We start from the raw sequence: 24,638 nt of genomic DNA, 5'->3' as shown, positions 1-24,638 counted from the left end.
AGGCACGACTGAATTTAGTGTAAAGGCACCATCCAGTTTAGTGTAAAGGCACCACCCAGTTTAGTGTAAAAGCACGACCGAATTTAGTGTAAAGGCACCACCCAGTTTAGTGTAAAGGCACGACTGAATTAAGTGTAAAGGCACCATCCAGTTTAGTGTAAAGGCACCACCCAGTTTAGTGTAAAGGCACCACCCAGTTTAGTGTAAAGGCACGACTGAATTAAGTGTAAAGGCACCATCCAGTTTAGTGTAAAGGCACCACCCAGTTTAGTGTAAAAGCACGACCGAATTTAGTGTAAAGGCACCACCCAGTTTAGTGTAAAGGCACGACTGAATTAAGTGTAAAGGCACCACCCAGTTTAGTGTAAAGGCACCACCCAGTTTAGTGTAAAGGCACGACTGAATTAAGTGTAAAGGCACCATCCAGTTTAGTGTAAAGGCACCATCCAGTTTAATGTAAAGGCACCACCCAGTTTAGTGTAAAGGCACGACTCAGTTTAGTGTAAAGGCACCACCCAGTTTAGTGTAAAGGCACCGCCCAGTTTAGTGTAAAGGCACGACTGAATTTAGTGTAAAGGCACCATCCAGTTTAGTGTAAAGGCACCGCCCAGTTTAGTGTAAAGGCACGACTGAATTTAGTGTAAAGGCACCATCCAGTTTAGTGTAAAGGCACCACCCAGTTTAGTGTAAAAGCACGACCGAATTTAGTGTAAAGGCACCACCCAGTTTAGTGTAAAGGCACGACTGAATTAAGTGTAAAGGCACCATCCAGTTTAGTGTAAAGGCACCATCCAGTTTAGTGTAAAGGCACGACTCAGTTTAGTGTAAAGGCACCACCCAGTTTAGTGTAAAGGCACGACTCAGTTTAGTGTAAAGGCACCACCCAGTTTAGTGTAAAGGCACCACCCAGTTTAGTGTAAAGTCACGACCGAATTTAGTGTAAAGTCACCACCCAGTTTAGTGTAAAGGCACGACTGAATTTAGTGTAAAGGCACCATTCAGTTTATTGTAAAGGCACCACCCAGTTTAGTGTAAAGGCACGACTGAATTTAGTGTAAAGGCACCATCCAGTTTAGTGTAAAGGCACCACCCAGTTTAGTGTAAAAGCACGACCGAATTTAGTGTAAAGGCACCACCCAGTTTCGTGTAAAGCACCACCCAGTTTAGTGTAAAGGCACCACCCAGTTTAGTGTAAAGGCACCACCCAGTTTATTGTAAAGGCATGACTGAATTTAGTGTAAAGGCACCACCCAGTTTAGTGTAATAGCAACACCCAGTTTAGTGTAAAGGCACGACTGAATTAAGTGTAAAGGCACCATTCAGTTTATTGTAAAGGCACCACCCAGTTTAGTGTAAAGGCACGACTGAATTTAGTGTAAAGGCACCATCCAGTTTAGTGTAAAGGCACCACCCAGTTTAGTGTAAAAGCACGACCGAATTTAGTGTAAAGGCACCACCCAGTTTAGTGTAAAGGCACCACCCAGTTTAGTGTAAAGGCACGACTGAATTTAGTGTAAAGGCACCACCCAGTTTAGTGTAAAGGCACCACCCAGTTTAGTGTAAAGGCACGACTGAATTAAGTGTAAAGGCACCATCCAGTTTAGTGTAAAGGCACCACCCAGTTTAGTGTAAAGGCACGACTCAGTTTAGTGTAAAGGCACCACCCAGTTTAGTGTAAAGGCACGACTGAATTTAGTGTAAAGGCACCATCCAGTTTAGTGTAAAGGCACGACTCAGTTTATTGTAAAGGCACCACCCAGTTTAGTGTAAAGGCACGACTGAATTAAGTGTAAAGGCACCATCCAGTTTAGTGTAAAGGCACGACTCAGTTTATTGTAAAGGCACCACCCAGTTTAGTGTAAAGGCACGACTGAATTTAGTGTAAAGGCACCACCCAGTTTAGTGTAAAGGCACCACCCAGTTTAGTGTAAAAGCACGACCGAATTTAGTGTAAAGGCACCACCCAGTTTAGTGTAAAGGCACAACTGAATTAAGTGTAAAGGCACCACCCAGTTTAGTGTAAAGGCACCACCCAGTTTAGTGTAAAGGCACGACTGAATTTAGTGTAAAGGCACGACTGAATTTAGTGTAAAGGCACCATCCAGTTTAGTGTAAAGGCACGACTGAATTAAGTGTAAAGGCACGACCCAGTTTAGTGTAAAGGCACGACTGAATTTAGTGTAAAGGCACCATCCAGTTTATTGTAAAGGCACCACCCAGTTTAGTGTAAAGGCACGACTGAATTTAGTGTAAAGGCACCATCCAGTTTAGTGTAAAGGCACCGCCCAGTTTAGTGTAAAGGCACGACTGAATTTAGTGTAAAGGCACCATCCAGTTTAGTGTAAAGGCACCGCCCAGTTTAGTGTAAAGGCACGACCGAATTTAGTGTAAAGGCATCATCCAGTTTAGTGTAAAGGCACCGCCCAGTTTAGTGTAAAGGCACGACCGAATTTAGTGTAAAGGCACCACCCAGTTTAGTGTAAAGGCACCGCCCAGTTTAGTGTAAAGGCACGACTGAATTTAGTGTAAAGGCACCATCCAGTTCAGTGTAAAGGCACCACCCAGTTTAGTGTAAAGGCACGACTCAGTTTAGTGTAAAGGCACCACCCAGTTTAGTGTAAAGGCACCGCCCAGTTTAGTGTAAAGGCACGACTGAATTTAGTGTAAAGGCACCACCCAGTTTAGTGTAAAGGCACCGCCCAGTTTAGTGTAAAGGCACGACTGAATTTAGTGTAAAGGCACCATCCAGTTTAGTGTAAAGGCACCACCCAGTTTAGTGTAAAGGCACGACTCAGTTTAGTGTAAAGGCACCACCCAGTTCAGTGTAAAGGCACGACTCAGTTTAGTGTAAAGGCACCACCCAGTTTAGTGTAAAGGCACCACCCAGTTTAGTGTAAAGGCACGACCGAATTTAGTGTAAAGTCACCACCCAGTTTAGTGTAAAGGCACGACCGAATTTAGTGTAAAGGCACCATTCAGTTTATTGTAAAGGCACCACCCAGTTTAGTGTAAAGGCACGACTGAATTTAGTGTAAAGGCACCATCCAGTTTAGTGTAAAGGCACCACCCAGTTTAGTGTAAAAGCACGACCGAATTTAGTGTAAAGGCACCACCCAGTTTAGTGTAAAGGCACCACCCAGTTTAGTGTAAAGGCACCACCCAGTTTAGTGTAAAGGCACGACTGAATTTAGTGTAAAGGCACCATCCAGTTTAGTGTAAAGGCACCACCCAGTTTAGTGTAAAGGCATGACTGAATTAAGTGTAAAGGCACCATCCAGTTTAGTGAAAAGGCACCACCCAGTTTAGTGTAAAGGCACGACTCAGTTTAGTGTAAAGGCACCACCCAGTTCAGTGTAAAGGCACGACTCAGTTTAGTGTAAAGGCACCACCCAGTTTAGTGTAAAGGCACCGCCCAGTTTAGTGTAAAGGCACGACTGAATTTAGTGTAAAGGCACCATCCAGTTTAGTGTAAAGGCACCACCCAGTTTAGTGTAAAGGCACGACTCAGTTTAGTGTAAAGGCACCACCCAGTTCAGTGTAAAGGCACGACTCAGTTTAGTGTAAAGGCACCACCCAGTTTAGTGTAAAGGCACCACCCAGTTTAGTGTAAAGGCACGACCGAATTTAGTGTAAAGTCACCACCCAGTTTAGTGTAAAGGCACGACCGAATTTAGTGTAAAGGCACCATTCAGTTTATTGTAAAGGCACCACCCAGTTTAGTGTAAAGGCACGACTGAATTTAGTGTAAAGGCACCATCCAGTTTAGTGTAAAGGCACCACCCAGTTTAGTGTAAAAGCACGACCGAATTTAGTGTAAAGGCACCACCCAGTTTAGTGTAAAGGCGCCACCCAGTTTAGTGTAAAGGCACCACCCAGTTTAGTGTAAAGGCACGACTGAATTTAGTGTAAAGGCCCCATCCAGTTTAGTGTAAAGGCACCACCCAGTTTAGTGTAAAGGCATGACTGAATTAAGTGTAAAGGCACCATCCAGTTTAGTGTAAAGGCACCACCCAGTTTAGTGTAAAGGCACGACTCAGTTTAGTGTAAAGGCACCACCCAGTTCAGTGTAAAGGCACGACTCAGTTTAGTGTAAAGGCACCACCCAGTTTAGTGTAAAGGCACCACCCAGTTTAGTGTAAAGGCACGACTCAGTTTAGTGTAAAGGCACCACCCAGTTTAGTGTAAAGGCACGACTGAATTTAGTGTAAAGGCACCATCCAGTTTAGTGTAAAGGCACGACTCAGTTTAGTGTAAAGGCACCACCCAGTTTAGTGTAAAGGCACGACTGAATTTAGTGTAAAGGCACCACCCAGTTTAGTGTAAAGGCACCACCCAGTTTAGTGTAAAAGCACGACCGAATTTAGTGTAAAGGCACCACCCAGTTTGTGTAAAGGCACGACTGAATTAAGTGTAAAGGCACCACCCAGTTTAGTGTAAAGGCACCACCCAGTTTAGTGTAAAGGCACCGCCCAGTTTAGTGTAAAGGCACGACTGAATTAAGTGTAAAGGCACCATCCAGTTTAGTGTAAAGGCACCACCCAGTTTAGTGTAAAGGCACGACTCAGTTTAGTGTAAAGGCACCACCCAGTTTAGTGTAAAGGCACGACTCAGTTTAGTGTAAAGGCACCACCCAGTTTAGTGTAAAGGCACCACCCAGTTTAGTGTAAAGGCACGACCGAATTTAGTGTAAAGTCACCACCCAGTTTAGTGTAAAGGCACGACCGAATTTAGTGTAAAGGCACCATTCAGTTTATTGTAAAGGCACCACCCAGTTTAGTGTAAAGGCACGACTGAATTTAGTGTAAAGGCACCATCCAGTTTAGTGTAAAGGCACCACCCAGTTTAGTGTAAAAGCACGACCGAATTTAGTGTAAAGGCACCACCCAGTTTAGTGTAAAGGCACCACCCAGTTTAGTGTAAAGGCACCACCCAGTTTAGTGTAAAGGCACGACTGAATTTAGTGTAAAGGCACCACCCAGTTTAGTGTAAAGGCACCACCCAGTTTAGTGTAAAGGCACGACTGAATTAAGTGTAAAGGCACCATTCAGTTTATTGTAAAGGCACCACCCAGTTTAGTGTAAAGGCACGACTGAATTTAGTGTAAAGGCACCATCCAGTTTAGTGTAAAGGCACCACCCAGTTTAGTGTAAAAGCACGACCGAATTTAGTGTAAAGGCACCACCCAGTTTAGTGTAAAGGCACCACCCAGTTTAGTGTAAAGGCACGACTGAATTTAGTGTAAAGGCACCACCCAGTTTAGTGTAAAGGCACCACACAGTTTAGTGTAAAGGCACGACTGAATTAAGTGTAAAGGCACCATCCAGTTTAGTGTAAAGGCACCACCCAGTTTAGTGTAAAGGCACGACTCAGTTTAGTGTAAAGGCACCACCCAGTTTAGTGTAAAGGCACGACTGAATTTAGTGTAAAGGCACCATCCAGTTTAGTGTAAAGGCACGACTCAGTTTATTGTAAAGGCACCACCCAGTTTAGTGTAAAGGCACGACTGAATTAAGTGTAAAGGCACCATCCAGTTTTGTGTCAAGGCACGACTCAGTTTATTGTAAAGGCACCACCCAGTTTAGTGTAAAGGCACGACTGAATTTAGTGTAAAGGCACCACCCAGTTTAGTGTAAAGGCACCACCCAGTTTAGTGTAAAAGCACGACCGAATTTAGTGTAAAGGCACCACCCAGTTTAGTGGAAAGGCACAACTGAATTAAGTGTAAAGGCACGACTGAATTTAGTGTAAAGGCACCACCCAGTTTAGTGTAAAGGCACCGCCCAGTTTAGTGTAAAGGCACGACTGAATTTAGTGTAAAGGCACGACTGAATTTAGTGTAAAGGCACCATCCAGTTTAGTGTAAAGGCACGACTGAATTAAGTGTAAAGGCACGACCCAGTTTAGTGTAAAGGCACGACTGAATTTAGTGTAAAGGCACCATCCAGTTTATTGTAAAGGCACCACCCAGTTTAGTGTAAAGGCACGACTGAATTTAGTGTAAAGGCACCATCCAGTTTAGTGTAAAGGCACTGCCCAGTTTAGTGTAAAGGCACAACCGAATTTAGTGTAAAGGCACCATCCAGTTTAGTGTAAAGGCACCGCCCAGTTTAGTGTAAAGGCACGACCGAATTTAGTGTAAAGGCATCATCCAGTTTAGTGTAAAGGCACCGCCCAGTTTAGTGTAAAGGCACGACCGAATTTAGTGTAAAGGCACCACCCAGTTTAGTGTAAAGGCACCGCCCAGTTTAGTGTAAAGGCACGACTGAATTTAGTGTAAAGGCACCATCCAGTTTAGTGTAAAGGCACCACCCAGTTTAGTGTGAAGGCACGACTCAGTTTAGTGTAAAGGCACCACCCAGTTTAGTGTAAAGGCACCGCCCAGTTTAGTGTAAAGGCACGACTGAATTTAGTGTAAAGGCACCACCCAGTTTAGTGTAAAGGCACCGCCCAGTTTAGTGTAAAGGCACGACTGAATTTAGTGTAAAGGCACCATCCAGTTTAGTGTAAAGGCACCACCCAGTTTAGTGCAAAGGCACGACTCAGTTTAGTGTAAAGGCACCACCCAGTTCAGTGTAAAGGCACGACTCAGTTTAGTGTAAAGGCACCACCCAGTTTAGTGTAAAGGCACCACCCAGTTTAGTGTAAAGGCACGACCGAATTTAGTGTAAAGTCACCACCCAGTTTAGTGTAAAGGCACGACCGAATTTAGTGTAAAGGCACCATTCAGTTTATTGTAAAGGCACCACCCAGTTTAGTGTAAAGGCACGACTGAATTTAGTGTAAAGGCACCATCCAGTTTAGTGTAAAGGCACCACCCAGTTTAGTGTAAAAGCACGACCGAATTTAGTGTAAAGGCACCACCCAGTTTAGTGTAAAGGCACCGCCCAGTTTAGTGTAAAGGCACGACTGAATTTAGTGTAAAGGCACCATCCAGTTTAGTGTAAAGGCACCACCCAGTTTAGTGTAAAGGCACGACTGAATTAAGTGTAAAGGCACCATCCAGTTTCGTGTAAAGGCACCACCCAGTTTAGTGTAAAGGCACGACTCAGTTTAGTGTAAAGGCACCACCCAGTTCAGTGTAAAGGCACGACTCAGTTTAGTGTAAAGGCACCACCCAGTTTAGTGTAAAGGCACCACCCAGTTTAGTGTAAAGGCACGACTCAGTTTAGTGTAAAGGCACCACCCAGTTTAGTGTAAAGGCACGACTGAATTTAGTGTAAAGGCACCATCCAGTTTAGTGTAAAGGCACGACTCAGTTTAGTGTAAAGGCACCACCCAGTTTAGTGTAAAGGCACGACTGAATTTAGTGTAAAGGCACCACCCAGTTTAGTGTAAAGGCACCACCCAGTTTAGTGTAAAAGCACGACCGAATTTAGTGTAAAGGCACCACCCAGTTTAGTGTAAAGGCACGACTGAATTAAGTGTGAAGGCACCACCCAGTTTAGTGTAAAGGCACCACCCAGTTTAGTGTAAAGGCACCGCCCAGTTTAGTGTAAAGGCACGACTGAATTTAGTGTAAAGGCACGACTGAATTTAGTGTAAAGGCACCATCCAGTTTAGTGTAAAGGCACGACTGAATTAAGTGTAAAGGCACCATCCAGTTTAGTGTAAAGGCACCACCCAGTTTAGTGTAAAGGCACCACCCAGTTTAGTGTAAAGGCACGACTGAATTAAGTGTAAAGGCACCATCCAGTTTAGTGTAAAGGCACCACCCAGTTTAGTGTAAAGGCACGACTGAATTTAGTGTAAAGGCACCATCCAGTTTAGTGTAAAGGCACCGCCCAGTTTAGTGTAAAGGCACGACTGAATTTAGTGTAAAGGCACCATCCAGTTTAGTGTAAAGGCACCACCCAGTTTAGTGTAAAAGCACGACCGAATTTAGTGTAAAGGCACCACCCAGTTTAGTGTAAAGGCACGACTGAATTAAGTGTAAAGGCACCATCCAGTTTAGTGTAAAGGCACCACCCAGTTTAGTGTAAAGGCACGACTCAGTTTAGTGTAAAGGCACCACCCAGTTTAGTGTAAAGGCACGACTCAGTTTAGTGTAAAGGCACCACCCAGTTTAGTGTAAAGGCACGACTCAGTTTAGTGTAAAGGCACCACCCAGTTTAGTGTAAAGGCACGACTCAGTTTAGTGTAAAGGCACCACCCAGTTTAGTGTAAAGGCACGACTGAATTTAGTGTAAAGGCACCATCCAGTTTAGTGTAAAGGCACCACCCAGTTTAGTGTAAAGGCACCACCCAGTTTAGTGTAAAAGCACGACCGAATTTAGTGTAAAGGCACCACCCAGTTTAGTGTAAAGGCACGACTGAATTAAGTAAAAAGGCACCACCCAGTTTAGTGTAAAGGCACCACCCAGTTTAGTGTAAAGGCACCACACAGTTTAGTGTAAAGGCACGACTGAATTAAGTGTAAAGGCACCATCCAGTTTAGTGTAAAGGCACCACCCAGTTTAGTGTAAAGGCACGACTCAGTTTAGTGCAAAGGCACCACCCAGTTTAGTGTAAAGGCACGACTGAATTTAGTGTAAAGGCACCACCCAGTTTAGTGTAAAGGCACCACCCAGTTGAGTGTAAAAGCACGACCGAATTTAGTGTAAAGGCACCACCCAGTTTATTGTAAAGGCACCACTGAATTAAGTGTAAAGGCACCACCCAGTTTAGTGTAAAGGCACCACCCAGTTTAGTGTAAAGGCACGACCCAGTTTAGTGTAAAGGCACGACTGAATTTAGTGTAAAGGCACCATCCAGTTTAGTGTAAAGGCACCACCCAGTTTAGTGTAAAGGCACGACTCAGTTTAGTGTAAAGGCACCACCCAGTTCAGTGTAAAGGCACGACTCAGTTTAGTGTAAAGGCACCACCCAGTTTAGTGTAAAGGCACGACCGAATTTAGTGTAAAGGCACCACCCAGTTTAGTGTAAAGGCACGACTGAATTAAGTGTAAAGGCACGACTCAGTTTAGTGTAAAGGCACCACCCAGTTTAGTGTAAAGGCACGACTGAATTTAGTGTAAAGGCACCATCCAGTTTAGTGTAAAGGCACCACCCAGTTTAGTGTAAAGGCACCACCCAGTTTAGTGTAAAAGCACGACCGAATTTAGTGTAAAGGCACCACCCAGTTTAGTGTAAAGGCACGACTGAATTAAGTGTAAAGGCACCACCCAGTTTAGTGTAAAGGCACCACCCAGTTTAGTGTAAAGGCACCGCCCAGTTTAGTGTAAAGGCACGACTGAATTTAGTGTAAAGGCACGACTGAATTTAGTGTAAAGGCACCATCCAGTTTAGTGTAAAGGCACGACTGAATTAAGTGTAAAGGCACGACCCAGTATAATGTAAAGGCACGACTGAATTTAGTGTAAAGGCACCATCCAGTTTATTGTAAAGGCACCACCCAGTTTAGTGTAAAGGCACGACTGAATTTAGTGTAAAGGCACCATCCAGTTTAGTGTAAAGGCACCGCCCAGTTTAGTGTAAAGGCACGACTGAATTTAGTGTAAAGGCACCATCCAGTTTAGTGTAAAGGCACCACCCAGTTTAGTGTAAAAGCACGACCGAATTTAGTGTAAAGGCACCACCCAGTTTAGTGTAAAGGCACGACTGAATTAAGTGTCAAGGCACCATCCAGTTTAGTGTAAAGGCACCGCCCAGTTTAGTGTAAAGGCACGACTGAATTTAGTGTAAAGGCACCATCCAGTTTAGTGTAAAGGCACCGCCCAGTTTCGTGTAAAGGCACGACTGAATTTAGTGTAAAGGCACCATCCAGTTTAGTGTAAAGGCACCGCCCAGTTTAGTGTAAAGGCATGACCGAATTTAGTGTAAAGGCACCATCCAGTTTAGTGTAAAGGCACCGCCAAGTTTAGTGTAAAGGCACGACTGAATTTAGTGTAAAGGCACCACCCAGTTTAGTGTAAAGGCACCGCCCAGTTTAGTGTAAAGGCACGACTGAATTTAGTGTAAAGGCACCACCCAGTTTAGTGTAAAGGCACCACCCAGTTTAGTGTAAAGGCACCACCCAGTTTAGTGTAAAGGCACGACTGAATTAAGTGTAAAGGCACCATCCAGTTTAGTGTAAAGGCACCACCCAGTTTAGTGTAAAGGCACGACTGAATTTAATGTAAAGGCACCATCCAGTTTAGTGTAAAGGCACCGCCCAGTTTAGTGTAAAGGCACGACTGAATTTAGTGTAAAGGCACCATCCAGTTTAGTGTAAAGGCACCACCCAGTTTAGTGTAAAAGCACGACCCAATTTAGTGTAAAGGCACCACCCAGTTTAGTGTAAAGGCACGACTGAATTAAGTGTCAAGGCACCATCCAGTTTAGTGTAAAGGCACCGCCCAGTTTAGTGTAAAGGCACGACTGAATTAAGTGTAAAGGCACCATCCAGTTTAGTGTAAAGGCACCACCCAGTTTAGTGTAAAGGCACGACCCAGTTTAGTGTAAAGGCACCACCCAGTTTAGTGTAAAGGCACCACCCAGTTTAGTGTAAAGGCACGACTCAGTTTCGTGTAAAGGCACCACCCAGTTTAGTGTAAAGGCACCACCCAGTTTAGTGTAAAGGCACGACTGAATTTAATGTAAAGGCACCATCCAGTTTAGTGTAAAGGCACCGCCCAGTTTAGTGTAAAGGCACGACTGAATTTAGTGTAAAGGCACCATCCAGTTTAGTGTAAAGGCACCACCCAGTTTAGTGTAAAAGCACGACCCAATTTAGTGTAAAGGCACCACCCAGTTTAGTGTAAAGGCACGACTGAATTAAGTGTCAAGGCACCATCCAGTTTAGTGTAAAGGCACCGCCCAGTTTAGTGTAAAGGCACGACTGAATTAAGTGTAAAGGCACCATCCAGTTTAGTGTAAAGGCACCACCCAGTTTAGTGTAAAGGCACGACCCAGTTTAGTGTAAAGGCACCACCCAGTTTAGTGTAAAGGCACCACCCAGTTTAGTGTAAAGGCACGACTCAGTTTCGTGTAAAGGCACCACCCAGTTTAGTGTAAAGGCACGACCCAGTTTAGTGTAAAGGCACGACCCAGTTTAGTGTAAAGGCACCACCCAGTTTAGTGTAAAGGCACCACCCAGTTTAGTGTAAAGGCACGACTCAGTTTCGTGTAAAGGCACCACCCAGTTTAGTGTAAAGGCACGACCCAGTTTAGTGTAAAGGCACCACCCAGTTTATTGTAAAGTCACCACCCAGTTTAGTGTAAAGGCACGACTCAGTTTAGTGTAAAGTCACGACCCAGTTTAGTGTAAAGGCACGACCCAGTTTAGTGTAAAGGCACCACCCAGTTTAGTGTAAAGGCACCACCCAGTTTATTGTAAAGTCACCACCCAGTTTAGTGTAAAGGCACGACTCAGTTTAGTGTAAAGTCACGACCCAGTTTAGTGTAAAGGCACGACTCAGTTTAGTGTAAAGTCACCACCCAGTTTAGTTTTGAGCCATGACAGTGCCAGGTTCAATTCTCAGTCTGGGCTGTGTTAGCTAGTCGAGCGGTTCGAGTGCTGAGACCAATGGGGGTATATTCAGCTGTGCCACCTGTGCTGTAACCTGGCAGAGTGGATCGCCTGCCTGTTCTAGAACCCGCCCGATTTCCATTCCACTGGTTGAAAATTGCATCCAATATTTCCTCCCAAAGACCTTGCCTTACCGACTGACCCTAATGTTAATGTGCTCATCATTTGAAAATGGAAAAAAACCTGAAGGATTCTAAAAAACAGCAAAATGCTGCAGATGCTGGAAATCTGAAATAAAAGCAGAGAGTGCTGGAAACACTCAGCAGGTCAGTCAGCATCCGTGGAGAGAGAAACAGAATTAATGTTTCAGGGTGTGGACTCTTCAGAAACCTTAACTTCTCTGACCTGCTAAGCGTTTCCAGAATTTTCTGTTTTTGTTTGAAGACCTGAAAGTTGCTCAGCTTAATCATAATTCAACTAATCCAAGTCCTGTGGAGCTGTGCAGGGAGAGTCAGGGACAGGTGCAGCCTTAAGGTGAAGCAAAGTTAGAGAGCAGGGCATAATTGGCCAAGGGCATGCATATATAATACTGTCCCCATTTTTAAAGTCACATATTCTGTCCTTATTTTTAGATAATAGTGTGATTTTATATTATTAATTTTGTTCAATAGCAAAACTTACAGTAACTCGGGGAAGCAGTTGGAGCATTGGAGTTTCTCCCCAGTAAAAACTGGGGAACTACAGCACCACCACAGGCAGAGGGTGTAATTACAGCGTGACAAGTTTACATAGGGAGATCTCAAACACATGACAATAGGAAGTAAGGAGTCGCACAACACCAGGTTATAGTCCAACAGCTTTATTTGAAATCACAAGCTTTCGGAGCTTTGCTCCTTCGTCAGGTGAAGTGAGGAGGAGCAAAGCTCCGAAAGCTTGTGATTTCAAATAAAGCTGTTGGACTATAACCTGGTGTTGTGCGACTCCTTACATTTGTCCACCCCAGTCCATCACCGGCATCTCCACATAATAGGAAGTAAGGTTGTGTAGATGGGATATGCGGACAGGTGTACAATTTTAAACCAACTGATTTTTGGTAAGTGCTGGTTAGACTCCCTCTTTAGGGAAAAGAGAAAAGAAGAAACCAGCCATTTTCTAGAAAGCCAGCTGAGAATGGCTGTCCGGACTGTTGAGGGGGTGGGTCTTACCGTTTACTGGTTGGAAAATATCTGCTACAGGAGTTACCATCCCAGGCGCAGTAGGGGTCCCTGGAGAGGCAACATTCCGCGCACAGCATCCCGTACAAGTCACAGCGATGCACCACCACCTGGAGTAAGCTGTCTGCTGAGCTCACGTACAGAGATTGCTGGAAAAATAAGGAGAGGGGAGAGAGAGCTAGTGAGAGGCTTCAAGTTCAGTTGGGGTCGCCAACTCCGGTCAGACATGTTCCTGGAGGTTTCATCACATGACCTCCTGCCTATAATTGCCCCGCCCGGTCAAACGGTCCTCTGTAATATTTTTATAACTAATAAACAAAAGTGTTCAAAGAAAATGAAAATAAAAACGCACAATTATTTTTTTGCCCCTATGATTTTTCTCCCGAGTTGCTCACAGCAGAGTCCAGGAGATGAATTTTTCATTCCTGGAGACTCCAGGACAATCCTGGAGGTTGGTAACCCTAAGTACGTCTTGGTTCGAGTCGAAGGAATAAAGGGAAATACTGCTAACGATGGAGATTTGAAATGAAGATGGAAAATGCTGGGGATATGCAGCAGATCAGTGAATGCTTGTGAAGAGGAAGGGCAGGCCTAACGCTTAGTGTGGATAATCTTCATCAGGAGTGTTAGAATTATATGGGTTCTGGATCTCAATGCAGGTCAAAAATACAGAAAACCCAAGTATATATTTATAATAAATTTAGGCTACAATATATACAGGTTTAAATGGCCTGAATTTCATGCAGTGTTTCTCTAAGATAGTATTGCTTCATCTAACGAATGGATTATCTATTTATGACCTTACATGTGAGCAGTGCTATCACAAAATGTGGGATATTTGAATCCGGCCGGCATTTATTGTCCATCCCTAATTGCCCTTGAGAAGGTGGTGGTGAGCCGCCTTCTTGAACCGCTGCAGTCCGTGTGGTGAAGGTTCTCCCACAGTGCTGTTAGGAAGGGAGTTCCAGGATTTTGACCCAGTGACAATGAAGGAACGGCGATATATTTCCAAGTCGGGATGGTGTGTGACTTGGTGGGGAACGTGCAGGTGGTGTTGTTCCAGTGCATCTGCTGCCCTTGTCCTCCTAGGTGGTAGAGGTCGCGGGTTTGGGAGGTGCTGTTGAAGAAGCCTGGGCGAGTTGCTGCAGTGCATCCTGTGGATGGTACACACTGCAGCGACAGTGCGCCAGTGGTGGAGGGAGTGAATGATTCTTGTCCTCTATCCACCACTGCTGGGAAGGATTGGCCTCAGGGAGCCCGGTAGTGTAAGCTGTTATCCATCTTTGTTAAGGCAGCAAGGGTCTGGCCTGAAGCACCTCTGGATACAGGAAGCCTCCCTTTCAGAACCAAAATCAGCTTCCCACTGCTGGTGGCAGGAGCTGCCTCAGGCACGTGTTGGCTGGTTTCTTACAGAGAATTACATTGAGTCTACAGCACAGAAACAGGCCATTCGGCCCAACTGGTCCATGCTGGTGTTTAAGCTCCACACGAGCCTCCTCCCATCCCTCTTCATCTAACCTTATCAACATATCCTTCTATTCCTTTCTCCCTCATGTGTTCATCTAGCTTCTCCTTAAATACATCTATGCTATTCGTCTCAACTACTCCTTGTAGTAGCGAGTTCCACATTCTAACTACTCTCTGGGTAAAGAAGTTTCTCCTGAATTCCCTATTGGATTTATTAGTGACTATCTTATATGTATGGCCCCTAGTTCTAGTCTCCCCTGCAAGTCTCCCCTTCTCTACGTCTACCCTATTAAACCCTTTCATAATTTTAAAGACTTCCATCAGGTCACCCCTCAGCCTTCTCTTTTCTACAGAAAGGAGCCCCAGCCTTTTCTTTCCTGCAGGAAGCCCGGGGAGAAGGATCCGCACTTTCTGGATCATTGGTCCCACTGCTGCTTCACTCCCATCCCTCCGCTCCCACAACAACCTACATTACACTCTCTCCCTACCTGTTTCAGGCTATGTTACTCTCTCTCTCTCTCTCTCTCTCTCTCGGTCACGTCCTGCTGCTGTCTAGGAGTCCAATCCAGATTAAAGTTAAAAACTGCCAATTCATTAAGAGTTGGGTCTTAAAACAAGAGTACAGAGTTAATCCAGCCCTGGATCAACACTCACATGGAATGACTGCTCAACACAGCAAGATAGTGTCCATTATAAGAGGGTTGACTTTATACAAGGAGGGAGAGTGCCCCTGAGCTCTCGGGTGGTAGCCACTGCCCAGTGAAGGCCAGGAAGGCCTCAGGTTAGCTGAGTTGGCTGATCTCACTATAACTATGGTGGTGCCATGACTGACTTCAGTGTCTGTGTGGTGGGGAGAGGCAAAATCAGCCCCACTGTTCATGGCTGGGAAAATGTATGTGTGCGTATATGTGTATTTGTTTGCATGTGTGTGTATTTGTGTGTATGTGTATATGTGTGTGTGTATTTGTACTTCGGTTTGTGCATGTATGTGTATATGCATATATAAAATATATATGTGCATATATATGTGTATATATATGTATGAATGTGTATATATGAGTGTATGTATGTCTGTATGTGTATATATTATACACATATATGTAAATGTGTGTATGTGTGAATACATGTGTGAACCTGTATGTATATACATGTGTATATGTATATAGGTGTCTATGTGTATATATGTGTGTATAAATGTGTTTGTGCATATATGTGTGTGTATGTGTGAATGTGTACATGTGAAGTAACAGAGAGGGTTGATGAGGGTAGTACGGTTGATGTTGTGTTTATGGACTTTCAAAAAGTGTTTGATAAAGCACCACATAATAGACTTGTTACCAAAATTGAGGCCCATGGGATTAAAAGGGCAGTGGCTGCCTGGATATGAAATTGGCTAGGGGCAGAAAGCAGAGAGTAACGGTGAATGTGTAGATAGATGTGTAAATGTCAGGTGAAGTCAGGATCAGCTGTGATGCCTCCCTGGTGAAATAGCTTGTCACCACTGGCTGTCTTGGCTTTTATTTGAAAAATCGTCACTTGAGGGAGGTACCGAATGTGGCTGGAACTCCCAGAACTGAACATACCCACCAAGAGTTGGCACCGTCAGAAGGAAGGGAAGGCTGACGGGGATAATGGGCAGGCACTCAAATTGGCATGATGTGACGAGTGGTGTCCCACAGGGATCTGTGTTGGGGCTTCAACTATTCACTGTATTTATTAGCGACTTAGATGACGGGAGAGAGAGCCACATATCCAAGTTTGCCGACGGCACAAAGATAGACAGCATTGTAAGCAATGTAGATGGAAGCATAAAATTATAGAGAGATATTAATAGATTGAGTGAATGGGCAAAACGGTGACAAATGGATTTCAATGTTGGCAAGTGTGAGGTCATCCACTTTGGACCTAAAAAGGATAAGATCAGAGTACTTTCTAAATGGTGAAAAGAGCCGATGGGCTCAATTTTCCAATCAAAGTGCGGGTGCATTGGGGACTAGGAAAATCGGGAAAATCCCGAGCGGGTAAGGAAGCCAGCTCCAACCTGCCGACTTCTGCGTCTCACACAGACGCACCTGTGTGCACATGCACTTCTGGAAAGTGGAAGTCCTGCCGGCAATTGAAGCTGGCGGGCTGATATTCAAAGCACTTATTAACGTCGTTGAACTTGTTGATGTTATTAATTTCATGGTGAGACAGGGGAGTGATTTTCATTCAGCCTCAGCCCGTGCTGTGGGAAACACTCCATGTTGTAGGAGAGGTGTTTTAGCCAGCAGCCATTTGGACATTGAAATGCCTGTGTGACAGATGGAGATAAAAGGTGAATTATTGCAGCAGGGCACTCAGTTCTCTCAAACAAGCTTTTGGCTGGGAGATCTTTGTGTTTAGACTGAAAATTCTTGGTTTCCACTCAGAATTGTTCTGTTTACACATATTTACCAACTTTTCGGACCCGTTCAAACTGACACCATCAGGATGGGGGGCACGATGGCTGCATTCACCAGTACATCCGAGGACGAGGAACATCACCATCCTCGCCAGGCATGGCATGCACTTCCTCCACTTGCAGCTCCACAACACAGTGCTGCTCCACAGGCACCTGCACAAGAGCACAGAGGGCAGCAACAGAGAGAGCGACGTTGCAGGAGGCACTACCCTCGTCAGAGGGTCTACAGAGGCTCAGCTTCCTGGACCTCTCTGAGGAGCAGTGCATACGGAGGCTGAGAGTGAGTCGCTAGGTGGTCGCAGACATCTGCAGCCTCCTTCCTACCGAGCTGCACCTGGCTGGGCCTGGTGGCATCTCATAACCCATTGCTTTTAAAGTGACCACTGCCCTCAACTTCTTCACTTCTGGATCATTCCAGGGTGCCATCGCTGGGGTCTCTCAGTCGTCTGCATACAAGTGCATAAGGCAGGTCACCGACGGCTTGTTCCGCAGGGCCTCACAATATGTCAACTTCCCCATGGACGACCTCAACCAGACGGAGAGGGCAGTGGGATTCCACTGTCTGACTGGCTTCCCATGGGTACAGGATGCAATCGATTGCACCCATATAGCAATACGAGCACCTCCACACGAGTCAGGACTGTTCATCAAAGAAAGGGGTATCACTCCATCAACACTCAGCTCATTTGTGACCACCGCAAAAGATTCCTTCACGTGTGCACCAGATTCCCTGGCAGCTGCCACGATTCCTTCATTCTGCGGGAATCCAGCATCCCGTTCCTCTTCCACGCACCGAACACCCATAAGGGCTGGTTTCTCGGGGAAAAGGGATACCCCTTGCACACGTGGCTCATGACACCTCTGAGGAACCCCATCAGCGAGGAACAGAGTCGATACAACGACAGTCACATCGCCGCCAGGTCTACAACTGAACATGCGATAGGGCTGCTCAAGATGTGATTTCGGTGCCTTGATCGTTCTGGGAGAGAGCTTCAATACGTACCAGCGAGAGTGGGTCACATTATAGTAGTTTGTTGTGTTCTGCACAACAAGGCGCTACATAGAGGGGTACTGGTTGAGGAGGCCCCATGCCCTCATCCACCATCCACATCTGCCTTCCCCATTGAGGAGGAGGAGGAGCAGGAGGAGGAGAATGAGGAGGACAAACCCATGGGCAGAGCAGCGGCTCACCTGGCTGCTCGTGAGGCCAGGGAGTCACTGATATGTGAACGGTTCTCGTAAGATCAGAAAGTGATAAGAGTCCAGTCCTCACACCACCCGGAAAGAGCAGCGCCAGCACCAGCACCACCCCCACCCCCTGCACAAAACAGTCCTGCAACTACACATACACTGACCCACTGGGTGGCATCAAGGATCGCTGTTCATGATGAAGCACATGAAAGGGCCCTATCACAAAAACCAGTCAAGAATGGGCAAGACGTGGCAGTAGTGGTGAGAATGATAACATTTAATGTGAATTTAACAAAAACCAAATATAAATGAGAAACATGACAGTCTGTCAGACACACTGTGCATCCCCTTTGTGATCACAAATCCTTAGCCATTCTCTTCCTACCGCTTCTACGTGGTGCATCCCCTGTGGCTGCAGCAGAGGTAGTGGCAGGTTGCTCTTGGTCATGGCCGGACTGCTTAGATGCTTTGGGCCTATGCCCTCTGAGTTTTGGAGCCCATGAGAGCCCCTCCAAAGACTGCTCCACCTGCACCTGTGCAGGGGCAGACTCGGCCACCTGGAGAGGAGACAGTATTGTGGGTACTGGTTGAGAGTTGGGCAACGGGTGAGACGTGGGAGCACTTTGAGTGGCGTCCCCACTTCCATGTCCCCTTTCGCCATCATCCCTCTCCTGGGCCAGGCCCACATCACTCCTACCACCCTGCTGGAGAACAGTTTGGAGGACATGTGTGATGCCTTGGAAGGCCACTTCTAAAGTATCTGGCAGCCTGTTTAAGGCGGCAGAATGTTGTTCACTGTGAGTCCAAAGTCTGTTGTCAGGGTCACATTTGTGAGCTGTGCTTGAAGCTCAATGGAGGCCAGCCTTCTCTCCATTGCAGACATTCCTGCACTTACCTGTGACACTATCTCAGCGATGCCCTCCCCTACCTGTGCCGCCATTCCACTCATGCAGGAGTTGGACTCCCTATCCTTTGCACAATGGCACCTGTTCCAGTACCTCGCAAATGTGCTGCTGTCCCTTGATTATTCTCCTTTTAAAGGATTGCCCCCAGGGTTCAGCATCTGCGTCCAGCTGAGCAGAGCCTGGAGAGGAGTGCGCCCACTGATGCGGACTCTCCACAGCTGCCCCTGCCACGAGCAGACACTGGTCTGCTCGTGTTCCCTTGTGTGTGGTAACTCACCAGGTGCCGACCCAACTAACTGAGACTAGGACCCACCGAGGTGTGTGTATCTGCGCTGGTGGATGGCTCGCTAAGATGTGACGATGCAGCCTCAGAGGCAGGCAGGTCCTCTGAAGAATCGCCCTATGCCGTCACTGCGTTCTTTGAAGGCCCTGTAAGAGAACAGAAGGCAATATTAAGCATCATCACAGATGTGTCACGTTGCGATGAGCATACTGAGGTGTTCAACATGCCAAGCATTGTTAACATCAATTCATATTGTGTGCGATGAATGTTAAAGTTGCATCACCAGATGTTTGTGGGGTGCCAGTCTCAGCGTCCCCGACGGACAGGCTCTTGATCTGCAGTGCTTCCTCCTCCGCCTCTGTGAGGAGCACCATTTGTTTTGGACCCCCTCCAGTCCTCGCCCTCTCGCGTGCATTTTGTGCTCTCTTCTGCTAGAAGGGGAGAAAGAATAGATGTGTGAGTGAGTGATGGTGAAGTGGCCAACTGATGAATGCATTGGTTTGGGTGAGGCTGACCGTGAAAGAGGTGCATCAGAGGGTGAGTATCAGTCAGAGACATCACATTGGATCAGGATTGGGTTGAGTGGTAGTGGTGGGATCACAAATGGGGAGGTGAGGAAGTGCAGGTAAGTTGAAGATGAGCCTTAAGTGGGTGTGAGGAGTGATGTGATGGAGTAGTGTTGGCAGTGCAGGATGAATTGGTGGGAGGGTGGGGGTGATGTGGATGACGGAGTGTAGGAGAATCAGTAAGTGTACTCACTTTGGCTGACCTAGTTAGGTCATTAAAACATTTCCTGCACTGGATCCAGGTGCGGGAGATGTTGCTGTTGCTGGTGCCCTCCTCTGCCACCTCGAGCCAGGCCTTCTTGGTGGCAGAGGCAGGCCACTTCCTCCTGTCAGCCAGGTAAAATCTCCTCACCCCAGCCAGTAGCACCTGAAGTGAGGCATCGCTGTGTCTTGGAGCAGCCTTGCCCATGTGCTGCTCTATTGGGTCTTCTGGCTCTTTGCTCCAGCAAAATCCATTGGAGCAATGGCCCTTTAAATCTAGATGCTGCAGCTGACAGCCTGTCATGCGGGAGTGCAGTCCGCCCACTGCGCAGCTTTCGGACGGCAAACCTAGAAGCCATGTTAAAGGTCACCAATTAACTCGCGATCGTGTGGGGAACGGTAAGATTTCATTATCCGGGTTTGCCGTGCGCCCCTTGACCTCACCCCCCCACCCCCCGCTGCCATCCCGCCGGCATTTTAATATCAAGCCTCATGTATCCATGTACATAGATCATTCAAATATCATGGATAGGAACAGAAAATAATTAAAATGACTAATGGAATGCTGTCCTTTATATCTAGAGGACTAGAATACAAGGGGGTAGAAGTTATTCTGCAGCCATACAAAGCCCTGGTTAGACCACACCTGGAGTACTGTGTTCAGTTCTGGGCACCGCACCTTCGGAAGGACATATTGGCCTTCGAGGGAGTGCAGCATAAATTTACTAGAATGATACCTGGACTCCAAAGGGTAAATTACGAGGAGAGATTACACAAACTAGGGTTGTATTCCTGGAATTTAGAAGATTAAGGGGTGATTTGATCGAAGTTTTCAAGATATTAAGGGGAACTGATAGGGTAGATAGAGAGAAACTATTTCCACTGGTTGGGGAGTCTGGGACTAGGGGACATAGCCTAAAAATTAGAGCCAGGACTTTCAGGGGTGAAGTTAGGAAACACTTCTACACACAAAGGGTGGTAGAAGTTTGGAACTCTCTCCTGCAAACGGCAGTTGATGCTAGCTCAATTGTTAATTTTAAAATCTGAGATTGATCGATTTTTATTAAGGGATATGGGGCTAAGGTAGGTGTATGGAGTTAGGTCACAGGTCAGCCATGATCACAATGAATGGCGGAACAGGCTTGAGGGGCTAAATGGCCTCCTCTGTTCCTAGCTTCCAAAGTTCCTTTGTAAGGAGCTCCACAGTTTAGAGGTGATGGGAAAGACACTTTTAAATAGTAATCGTGGCATTGATAGAGTGAGGTTGGGGGAGCAGTGTCTGCTTAACACTGCAGTCTGATATGACTTTACCTGTTTGGGAGAAAGCTTCATACTGAGGATTGGGGAAAGGTTCTGCAGAGAAACAAAACACAAAAGTGATCAGACATCACAGATTTCATTTCAGTAAAAATTAACTAAAAGGAGGGACCAGCACAAAATAAATAATTAACATCCTGCTCTTCTCTCTACATCTTTCACACAAGGGTGAGGCATGGCATCAAATCCTTCGACAAATTGAGGCCATGCCCAACTCTGCCAGGTCTGAGGGATGAAATGCTTTGCTGGGAGTGCACTGAGGGTAAACAGCATGGCTAAAGGAGGGGGGAGGAGGAAGAGGAGCAGGAGCAGCAGGGAGAGGAGGCAGAGGAGGAGGAGGTAGACGAGGCAGAGGAGGATTAGGTGGAGGAGGAGTAGGTAGAGGAGGAGTAGGAAGAGCAGAAGGAGGAGGAGGAGGCAGAGGAGGTGGAGGAGGATTAGGTGGAGGAGGAGGAGTAGGTGGAGGAGGAGTAGGAAGAGCAGAAGGAGGAGGAGGAGGTGGAGGAGGATGAGGTGGAGGAGGATGAGGTGGAGGAGGAATAGATAGAGCAGAAGGAGGAGGAGGCAGACGAGGCGGAGGAGGATTAGGTGGAGGAGGAGGAGTAGGTAGAGGAGGAGTAGGAAGAGCAGAAGGAGGAGGAGGAGGCAGAGGAGGTGGAGGAGGATGAGGTGGAGGAGGAATAGATAGAGCAGAAGGAGGAGGAGGCAGACGAGGCGGAGGAGGATTAGGTGGAGGAGGAGGAGTAGGTGGAGGAGGAGTAAGTGGAGGAGGAGTAGGTGGAGGAGGAGTAGGAAGAGCAGGAGGAGGAGGTGTAACAGGTGTAGGTGAGCAGAGGAGGAAGAGCAGAAGGAGGAGAAGGAGGCAGGGGAGGTGGAGGAGGAGGAGGAGGGAGAAGTGATGCAGAAGGAGGGAGAGGAGGAAGAGAGAGAGGACGATGATACAGAGAAGGAGGAGGAAGAGGAAAAGGAGGAGTAGGGGGAGTGGACAGGCCAACGTTTGGCAGTCTCAGGGTCATACGGAATCACACACCTTGTAATTGTTTTCATGGTTTACCTCAACTGAGTGCCAGGCTCCAGACTGTGGGCACCCCCACTGTCAGTGCAGGGTCATATCCCTGCAGATACTGGTTAATATCTCCCCCCTCAACCACCAGCACTGCACAGAAAAACAAAATAACTGAACTGGTCATTCATTTAATTGCTGTTTGCGGGATCCTGCTGTGCACAAATTGGTTGCGATGTTCATCCACATAACAACAGGGACTGCGCTTTGCTGTGAGTCAGGTGTTCTGGCATGTAAGTAGAAGACACAAAAAACATATCAGAAATAGTGGGGAACCAAGGGTTTAATGAGAGTGAGGAATTTAAGGTAATTAAGATTAGTGAAGGCAAAGTACTGGAGAAATTAATGGGACTAAAAGCCGACAAATCTCCTGGACCTGATGGCCTACATCCGAGGGTTCTAAAAGAGGTAGCTGCAGAGATAGTGGATGCATTGGTTGTGATCTTCCAAAATTCCCTAGATTCTACAACGGTCCCTGTGGAATGGAAGGTAGCAAATGTAACCCCGCTATTTAAGAAAGGAGGGAAAGAGAAAACAGGGAATTACAGGCCAGTTAGTCTGACATCAGTAGTAGGGAAAATGCTAGAATCTATTATTAAGGACGTAGTAGCAGGGCACTTAAAAAATCATAATATGATTAAGCAGAGTCAACATGGCTTTATGAAAGGGAAATTTTGTTTAACAAATCTATTAGAGTTTTTTGAGGGTGTAACTAGCAGGGTAGATAAGGGGATTTTCAAAAGGCATTCAATAAGGTGCCATATAAGAGGTTGTTACACAAGGTTAGAGTTCATGGGATTGGGGATAATATACTAACATGGATTGAGGATTGGTTAATGGACAGAAAACAGAGAGTAGGAATAAACGGGACATTTTCAGGTTGGCAGGCTATAACTAGTGGGGTGCCGCAAGGCTCAGTGCTTGGGCCTCAGCTGTTTACAATCTATATCAATAACTTAGATGAGGGGACCGAGTGTAATATATCCAAAAAGCTAGGTGGGAATGTAAGCTGTGAGGAGTACATAAAGAGGCTGCAAAGGGATATAGACAGGTTAAGTGAATGGGCGAGAAGATGGCAGATGGAGTATAATGTGGGGAAATGTGAAATTATCCACTTTGGTAGGAAGAATAGAAAAGCAGAATATTTTTTAAAAGGTGAGAGACTAAGAAGTGTTGGTATTCAGAGGAATTTGGGTGTCCTTGTACACGAATCACAAAAAGTTAACTTGCAGGTACAGCAAGCAATTCGGAAGGCAGATGGTATATTAACCTTTATTGCAAGGGGGTTGGAGCATAAGAGTAAGGAGGTCTTGCTGCAAATTATAAAGGGCTGTGAGACTACACCTGGAATACTGTGTACAGTTTTGGTCTCCTTACCTAAGGAAGGATATACTTGCCTTGGAGTGGGTGCAAAGAAAGTTCACTAGATTGATTCCTGGGATGAGAGAGTTGTCCTATGAGGAGAGATTGAGTAAAATAGTTCTCTGGAGTTTAGAAGAATGAGAGGTGATCTCATTGAAATGTATAGAATTATTAGAGGGCTTGACAGGGTAGATGTTGAGAGGTTGTTTTCCCTTGGCTGAAGAGTCTAGAACTAGGGGTCATAGTCTCAGGATAAGGGGTGGGCCATTTAGGACTGAGATGAGGAAAAATCTTTGAAATTCTCTACCCCAGAGGGCTGTGGATGCTCAGTCATCAAGTATATTCAAGATTGAGTTCAATAGATTAAGAACATAAGAACATAAGAAATAGGAGCAGGAGTAGGCCAATCGGCCCCTCGAGCCTGCTCCGCCATTCAATAAGATCATGGCTGATCTGATCCCAACCACAAATCTAAAGAACACAAGAAGTCGGAGCAGGACCCGGCCACATAGCCCCTGGGCCCTCTCCGCCACCCACAGGGCATTGACCGATCCGAACTCAGCTTCATGTCCAATTTCCTGCCCGCTCCCCATAACCCCTAATTCCCTTTACTTCTAGGAAACTGTCTATTTCTGTTTTAAATTTATCTAATGATGTAGCTTCCACAGCTTCCTGGGGCAGCAAATTCCACAGACCTACCACCCTCTGAGTGAAGAAGTTTCTCCTCATCTCAGTTTTGAAAGAGCAGCCCCTTATTCTAAGATTATGCCCCCTAGTTCTAGTTTCACCCATCCTTGGGAACATCCTCACCGCATCCATCCGATCAAGACCCTTCACAATCTTATATGTTTCAATAAGATCGCCTCTCATTCTTCTGAACTCCAATGAGTAGAGTCCCAATCTACTCAACCTCTCCTCATATGTCCGCCCCCTCATCCCCGGGATTAACCGAGTGAACCTTCTTTGTACTGCCTCGAGAGCAAGTATGTCTTTTCTTAAGTATGGAGACCAAAACTGTATGCAGTATTCCAGGTGCGGTCTCACCAATACCTTATATAACTGCAGCAATACCTCCTTGTTTTTATATTCTATCCCCCTAGCAATAAAAGCCAACATTCCGTTGGCTTTCTTGATCACCTGCTGCACCTGCATACCAACTTTTTGATTTTCTTGCACTAGG

General features: G+C 46.1%; 1 protein-coding gene across 1 annotated transcript in view; it reads right to left on the bottom strand.

Moving 5' to 3' along the window:
* LOC137333941 (semaphorin-3D-like) overlaps nucleotides 1-24,638 on the bottom strand; it is a 110,689-nt gene that overhangs the window by 16,304 nt on the left and 69,747 nt on the right. The window contains exons 13-14 of the mRNA XM_067998294.1: nucleotides 21,028-21,069; nucleotides 12,652-12,809 (exon numbers count right to left, since the gene is read on the bottom strand). Coding sequence (XP_067854395.1) covers nucleotides 12,652-12,809; nucleotides 21,028-21,069 — 200 coding nt within the window. The remainder of the gene's footprint in view (nucleotides 1-12,651; nucleotides 12,810-21,027; nucleotides 21,070-24,638) is intronic.

The sequence above is a fragment of the Heptranchias perlo genome, chromosome 17, assembly GCF_035084215.1.
Source record: "Heptranchias perlo isolate sHepPer1 chromosome 17, sHepPer1.hap1, whole genome shotgun sequence".
Taxonomy (NCBI): Eukaryota; Metazoa; Chordata; class Chondrichthyes; order Hexanchiformes; family Hexanchidae; genus Heptranchias; species Heptranchias perlo.
This window is presented reverse-complemented; position numbering and strand designations above follow the sequence as displayed.